The following is a 7,458-nucleotide window of genomic DNA, read 5'->3' as shown; positions in this document are numbered from 1 at the left end:
AATCAAAGCACAGAATCCCCTGCACCTGTGACTGGCTAGGCAGTAGGTATGAGACCCAAGCTGGTCCCATCAGAGGTCCAATCAGAATAAGCTTGAATTAGAATTGGGCCTGGGTGGGGGAGTAGGCCAAGATATTTGTTCTCTCCCCCACTCCCCACCCCACCCCCTGAGCTTGAACTTGGAAGGATGGAAACATGAGAGCCACCTGTTTGAGAATGAAACCAGCAGGAGGCAGAGCCTAGAGGTACAGGACAGTGAGCCCGGCCAGCACCCTTGGAGCCCCTTGATCAAGCTGTATCTGAAGTTGAATTTTCAAACTTGAATCAACACATTTATTTCCTCCAGAAGCGGGTTACATTTGGGGTTTCTTACTTGCAATGGCAGAAGTCCTGACTGACAGGGATGACGGTCCAAAGATTCCTGCAGACAAATGCAGCTTGGGGCCCGGGGAGCAGAGCAGAAACAGGTGAGCGACCACAGGGGTCAGCTGGACACGGTCTCCCCAGTGGCCGGGCAGGTAGCCATAGAAACTGAGAGACTGTGACTCGTCTCTTGGTGCCTCCTGAAAACTGAGCCCGGAAGAGGAAACCTCAGAGACACTCAACTTTAGCTCAGGAGAAGGCACATCTTTCAGACAGCAGCACCAGCAGGGTCGCAGCAGACTGCCCCAGGAGGAGTGAAAGCCCTGTCCCGGGAGGTATGCAAGTGGCGGCCGGCAACCACCTGGCCCCCAGTTCCCAGAGAGGGCTCAGGCACCGTGCAGGACTAGAGTACACGCACACGAGGCGGCAAGCACTGACTGCAGTGGCAGGGGGGTGGCGTATCGGGTCCTGGGGGTCCTCTTCTTTCCCTTGGGAAGGTAGGCGCAGGAGGGGTTGGGGCGCAGGGCCTGCAAATTCACACCAGTCTCCAGCACAGAGAAAACATCGACAAGCTCTGTAGCCAGTGAGGCCAAGCCGGGCTGCCATCGGGCCTTGGGGAGGGCCCTGAAGGGTCAGAGCCATCGGCTGGGAGGATGGGGTGCAACCTGGAAGAGAGATGGATAGGGGTGAGGATCTGGGGGACAGACAGAACCCACAGCTTCATGCTGGCTTTCCTCATTCATCCCCATCTTCAGTCCTATGTCCAAGTGTCCCCACCATCCCCCCTAGCCAGAACCACTTACCCTTCCTCCTCCCTACTACCCAGCCCAGCCCAGCCACCTCTGGGCTGTTCAGACTGCCTGAGCCACCTCTCCCTCTCCGGCCCTTACACATGTGGGCGGCCAGTCCTTCAGTCTCCCTGGGGCGAGGGGTCAGGACACCTTTCCCATCCCTTGTCCTCCCCTGCTGACACACCCAGGGACTGGCAGTGTGCGTTCTCGGTGACACAGGGCACCTTGCAGGCCCACACCCTTCCCGAGGCCTTGGGCGTGGCTTCTGGGACACGGGCTCCACAGAGTGGGATTGGTTCTGGTTGGGGAAACCGGGGTCACCTGGTATGGCTCCCTCCCTGGCCCCCAGTGAAACAGCAGGTTGCTGTCAGAGACTGAGTGTCCCCTCCCAATGGGAGCTAGTGGTGGTGGGTGGTGAGGGTCTTACCCCTAGAGGATGCTGCAGCCCCGCTTCTGTGTCCGAGTGGGCTGGGGGCACAGGACGGCCCGGATCGCCTCGTCAAAGACAGTTTTCAGGCCCCGCTGAGTGAGAGCGGAGCACTCCAGGTATTTCACGGAGTCTAGGGGGGGGCAGCAGGTGAGCAGAGGTCAGGGGAGGGGCTTGGGCACAGCAGGCCCAGGCTGTGGGCTTGCCAGCAGGGTGCAGTGCTGACAGCACCACCTGGGGACTGGGCCACACGCCTCCCTCTCTGTGCCTTATCTCCTCACATCTAAAGGAACCCACTGCCAGTGAGTTCAGGGGCGATAAGACCCCACCGGCCTGGGACATGTGGCCAAAACCCAAGCCCACCACCAGGGGGTCTCCCCGTGTGCACAGGGTCCAAGTGCCCCCTGAGGCTTTCTCTGCCATCCTCGCTCTAGAAGCTGGTCTGCAGGTCTTTCTTCCTCAGCACCCCTGGCCTGACCCTTAGCAGCGGAGACCAGATTGTTTGTGCCAAGTGGGAACCCAGCAGCCTTGGCCTCAGGACCTGCCAGCCATCACCTCCCCAAACCTTAGCCGCCTCTCTGTTTTGCAGGGGAGCAAACTGAGGCTCGGAGACTAGTGTACCCAAGGTCACACTTGGGCGTTGCCCTTCCACCTGGGGACATGAGGGCCTCAGGGAGGGAAGTGGGCCTTCTCCATCCCCACCTGCACCCCGTGACCACCCAAGCAGTGGAAGGCGGGCTGCGCTGCACCCCAGGGGCAGCTGTTGCTGTCAGGGGCCATCGAGTCCGTACACTACCCAGTCCTGCGCCATCCTCACAAGTGTGCCCACGGATGCAGCCACGGGGTCAGTCCATCTCAGTCCATCTCGTTAAGGGCCTTCCTCTACTTCCCTGCCCTCCACGTTGCCAAGCCTGATGCCTCTCCTGATAACCGTGTCCAACGTCTGTCAGACGGAATCTCGCTGTCCTTAGAAAGACTCCTTCCTGCCATGTGCACCCGGGCAGCCCCTGCTGCCTCGGGTTTCCATGACATTCTGGAAGGCGCCTGGTGACTTCCCCGTGCCCACTACAGCCCAAAGTTTCCCTGAAGTGAGGAACCGCAAAACCCCTTCTGCCAAGAAGCCTGGGGTGATTTTAGACACAAGAGGAAGGGAAGGGGGAGGGAGGATGCTGGGTCTGCCCCTGTAGCCACTCTCAGCGGGGGCAGCGGGGAGCTCGTAAAGTGCAGGGCACTGAGACTGAGCTGGTGCTTCCAGGAACTCTGCAGAAGCACTGTGACTCCCTGTGCTCCTGATAGGGAGGTAGGCCTAGGGACAGGGAGCCACAGCCACAAGTCACACAGCCTGGAAAGGGGAGGCCCACGGATGCCCTGAGGCAGTGAGGCAGGACTGGGTTGCACAGGGCAGGACAGAGGCCCCAGGGGCTGCCGGGCAGCACCTCCTGTGAGCCTGTGTGCAGAGGAGGGTGCCACTGGGTCCTGGGCCACTGTCTCCCTTCTAGGACCATAAGCCACGCCCACCTCACTGACAACCTCCCCTCCCCTCGCCCCTGTGGCTCAGTGACATCTAGAGCAAGGTCTTGGGTGGGTGCCTGGGTCCCCTTCAGCTCCGCCTATGGCCCTCTCGGGGACTTGGGCCAGTCAGTCATCTCTGGATCGGTCCCTCGATCTGTCCAGGACATGTTGCCATGTGATGGCTGAGTCAGGGCACATGGACGGTTGGGGGGCAGGGGGGAGTTATGCACAGAGGGTGTGGGGCAGGCCAGGGCCAGCCGATGGCCCTGATGTTGCCGAACTGAGGGATTCCGGTGGCCCAGGCTCACATCCTGCCTGTACGGCCTTAGGTCAAGGCCTAGTCCTTGGGTCTCAGTGGCCCCATCTGTAAAGCGGAGGTTGGTTTAAAATTGCAACGAGGGTGCACCAGGTAAGCAGCCCAATGGGTAGTCAGTCCACTATGCCACTTCCTACGCCACCTGGGCTGAAGCTGAATTCCCTTGTTCCCCTTCTCACTGGCTTCCCGGTCCATTCCTCTCAGCCTCCAGAAGCAGGGGCCCGAAAGTGAAGTGGCTTTTCAAGGAGGCGGCAGATTCGGGATTTGCACCCAGGACATCGACCTTGTGCTTAAGGCTGGGGCCTCCTGGTCATGGCCCAGGGCTGCCTGCCCAGGGGGCTGAATGACAGATAGGCCTGCCTCTCCCTTGGGGCTGAGACTGCCCTCTCTGCCCAATGACCCAGGGAGGAAGGGGCTGGGGGGAGAGTGGGGAGGTTTGCCTGGAGCCACCAGTGATTGACAGCCAGGGGACCGTACCTCACTGCAGGGCCCTGGAGAGCCAGAATTTGACCCCGAATCAGGCAGGTTCCCCACCTTCCCTGTCTCTGCCTGCTCCCTCTTCCTCCCACCGGAACTGGGAGGGTCCGGTGACTGACATCTCTTCACAGGAAGAGAAACCACAGTCACCTCCCTGCTTCCTGTGACCAGCACTGTGACCCAGCCACCGTCCCCAGGAGGCCCCCCGCTTTGCTCTCAAACACCAGGGGTCCCACGTCTGCCTTCTGTCCTTTCCCACCAGTCCATGCCCAGGGACATCTTCCCCAGGACAGGGTCTCCCCAGACAGCCACCCTGCTGATACTCATCTGGCCTTTGAGAACATGCCCTTTGGATAAGATGGGACAGGGGAGCTTGGATGGCCTCCGGCTCTGTCCATGACTGGCTGTGTGGGCTTGGGCCAGGGGCTTCTCCTTGCTGCACCCCCATCTCCCCATTGGCACAAACCTGAGTAGTAGCCATAGGATTTTGAACGACCTTCCAACCAGCCCATGCCAAGGTAGAGGCCCAGGGGACCTGCTGGGCTGATGACGTTGGCAGCAGCTGCCTGTCTCCCAGCTCCTCCCCAGCCCTGGGATGTGGGGCAGCTCCTGTCCCTAGCTGTTGACCATGGCTGATGTGTGTTGAGCACTTCCTGGGTGCCAGGCCCCTGCATGCTCCCTACTCTTGCTATAAGGGAGGGACTCTCTCCATATCCACTCTGTGGATGAGTCGGTTCTGTCTCATAGCAACCGAGCCTGGTCCTGCCCCAGCCTCGCAATCGCTGCGAGTCTTGAACCGACTGCTGCAGCCACGGTGGCAGTCCCTCTCGGGGAGGGTCTTTTTCGCCAGCCCTACACTTTCCCAAGCGCGGCGTCCTTCTCCCGGCGAGCCCGGCCACACGGCCGAAGTACGTGCAATGAAGTCTCACCAGCCTTGCTTCTAATGAGCATGCCGGCTGTGTTTCTTCCAAGACAGATTCGTTTGGTCTTCTGGTAGGACGGGGTGCAGTCGGTATTCTTGGCCTACCCCCTCATTTAGATACATCAAGCTCCTTGTTCGGTGGTGAAGCTCGCGTGAATAAGCGGCGGTTAGAAACACCCTGGTTTGGGTCAGCAGCGCCTTGGCCTTCCAAGGAACATCTTTGCTTTCCAACACTTTAAAGTGGTCTTAGCGACAACCAGGTTGGCCCAGCGTCATGTGTCACTGGATCTCCTGTGGTGGAGCCGCGTAGAACCGAGTCCCCGACTTCCCACGGTTCTGTTTAGCCTGCTGTCCCCGAAGGGTGAGGACTTTTCTTTACGTTGACGTGTTGTGCACACGGACCTGGCTCTAGCCCTTGAGCTTCTTTGGGAAGTCTGTGTCATCTCATGAGTTGAGGACAGCCTTCCTTGGATCCTGATTCGAGCCTTGTTCCTCCTCCTCCTCCTCCTCCTCCTACACACGGTCAGCAGTTTGAAACCACCAGGTGGTCCCTGGGAGAAAGTTGAGGCTTTCTACTCCGGGAAGGAGTCACAGTCTTGGAAACCCACAGGGGCGGTTCTACTCTGTTTTATATGCGTTGGAGTGCACTCGATGGCAATGAGATTAGGTTAGGTTGGGTTTTTAAAATCCAACAGGTCACCTCCTCCAGGAAGCCTTCCAGGAGAATCCACGCTCAACTCTGCCTTGTCCTCTGGGCAGCCACGGCACCCCCACTCGACCCCCGTTTCCTCCTGGCTTCCTTTCCCACCCCTGGACACGGCAGCAGGGACAAGCGCCATCACAGTGGCAGCTGACAGCGAACACCTCAGCCTCTGCTCTACAGGCCAGTGACACTGACCCACTGCCCTCTCCCAAGGGTCTCGGGACTGACGCACACCGTGAGGAAACGGGCACAGAGAGGGTGAGCGAGTGACTCGCCCAGAGTCACAGCGAGGGTGTGGCCTGGCTCGGATCTGCACCGAAGTCCTGGCCCAACAACGTCCCAGCGGGGCCCATCCAGCCCACCCCAAGCACCCCACCCCCACCCCCACACACAGAGTCCGAGCCCAAGCCCAGTACCAATCTCCTTGGCCAGGGCCAGGCCCTGCGGGTAGGTGATGGGCGCCAGCTTCTTCTCCTTCAGCTTCTCGATGGTGTCCTTGTCGTCCCGCAGGTCCAGCTTGGTGCCCACCAGGATGATGGGGGTGCTGGGGCAGTGGTGCCGCACCTCAGGGAACCACTGGGCAGGGGAGCAGTGAGGAGGGGCCGTGGGACCAGGCAAGAGGAGGGAGATTGAAGGCAAGTGAGGGTTTTGGGAGATGAGAGGGAATGGGAGGCCCAGCGGGAGGGTGGGGGGAGATACCAGAGGCAGGAGCATGTGCACGGGGAGAGGGAACCGGCTGTTTATCCCACCTCCTCACGCTGAAGTCCCTGGTCCCTCCCTCCTTCAGGGTCCCCTGCCCACCCTAGTCACCAGCACCTCTATGCTGCCCAGCTCACCTTGGCTCGGACGTTTTCATACGAGGCGGGGCTGACCAGGGAGAAGCAGATGAGGAACACATCCTGTGGTGACAGGGCAGTGGGTGCCATGAGGGGGAGCCCAGGAGGCATCTGGCCCAAGCCCCTCCCACACCAGGGTAGCCACCAGGGATGGAGCCTCCCAGGGGGACACTGGGGGCAGAGAGTCTGCACAGAACAGGGATGTTCCCCAGCTGCTGTTCAAATTTTAATCTGACACCATGCCCTCCGGTACGTGCTAACCCCCCAGACAGGGTCCTGCAGGAAGTACTGCTCCTGCCGTATTGTCTAGGTGTGGGGAAAGTGAGGCTACAAGGTTCAGAGGACCGGCCTGGCCCAGATGCTGCCTAGTCAGAGAGGGGCTGGGATTCCAGAGCTCACACTCCTAACCCTGACAGGGAGCCCTGCTGGCTAGTGGGCTGTGTGTTGGGCCTCCAGGTGCAAGGTCGGAAGTTGGAAACCACCGGCCACTCCATGGGAGGAAGATGAGGCTGTCCACTCCTGTAGCAAGTTATAGCGGAGCCGTGGTGGCCAGTGGCTTATGTCTCGTTGACCACACGTTCAGCCATTTGAAGCCACCAGTCACTTCTAAGGAGAGAGAGAAAGCGTTCTGCTCCCCTAAAGAGTTACAGTCTGGGAAGCCCACGGGGGCAGTTCTACCCTGCCCTATAGGGTCGCCACGAGTCGGCATCGAGGTCAGAACCACGGCCTGGCCTCCCCAGCAGAAGGGGCTGGGAGAGCAGCGCGATGGGGGAGGGGGAGGAGCGGGGTCAGCCTACCGTCTGGGGGTAGGAGAGCGGCCGAAGGCGGTCGTAGTCCTCTTGCCCCGCCGTGTCCCACAGGCCCAGGTTCACCGGCTTGCTGTCCACCATCACATTGGCTGAGTAGTTGTCAAACCTGTGGGGAGCAGGCAGGCCACAGGTGGGGTCAGACTCACGCTCCGCAGCCCCGGCCCACCAGGTCCATGGAAGAGCATGGGCCCAGAGAGGGGCAGTCACGGGACCCCAGTCACACAGCACTGCGAGGCAGCGTCTTCTGTCACGTCTTCATGACATAAAAAGGTTAACTGCAGGGAACGCTATGTTTAAAAAAAA

The 7,458-nt window shown here is 60.2% G+C and overlaps 1 protein-coding gene across 1 annotated transcript in view; it reads right to left on the bottom strand.

Annotated features, from left to right (window-relative positions):
- Nucleotides 1–304: 304 nt before the first annotated feature.
- The window catches only part of RAC2 (Rac family small GTPase 2), a 17,809-nt gene continuing 10,655 nt past the window's right edge, over nt 305–7,458 (bottom strand). The window contains exons 3-7 of the mRNA XM_004700303.2: nt 7,144–7,261; nt 6,347–6,409; nt 5,927–6,086; nt 1,581–1,713; nt 305–1,027 (exon numbers count right to left, since the gene is read on the bottom strand). Of these exons, the coding sequence (XP_004700360.1) occupies nt 1,583–1,713; nt 5,927–6,086; nt 6,347–6,409; nt 7,144–7,261 (472 nt within the window). The 3' untranslated portion in view covers nt 305–1,027; nt 1,581–1,582. The remainder of the gene's footprint in view (nt 1,028–1,580; nt 1,714–5,926; nt 6,087–6,346; nt 6,410–7,143; nt 7,262–7,458) is intronic.

The sequence above is a fragment of the Echinops telfairi genome, unplaced genomic scaffold (genome assembly GCF_000313985.2).
Source record: "Echinops telfairi isolate 266 unplaced genomic scaffold, ASM31398v2 ScPeMD7_2;HRSCAF=8, whole genome shotgun sequence".
Taxonomy (NCBI): domain Eukaryota; kingdom Metazoa; phylum Chordata; class Mammalia; order Afrosoricida; family Tenrecidae; genus Echinops; species Echinops telfairi.
Note: the sequence above shows the minus strand (reverse complement) of the source record. Positions and strands in the feature narration are given on the sequence as shown.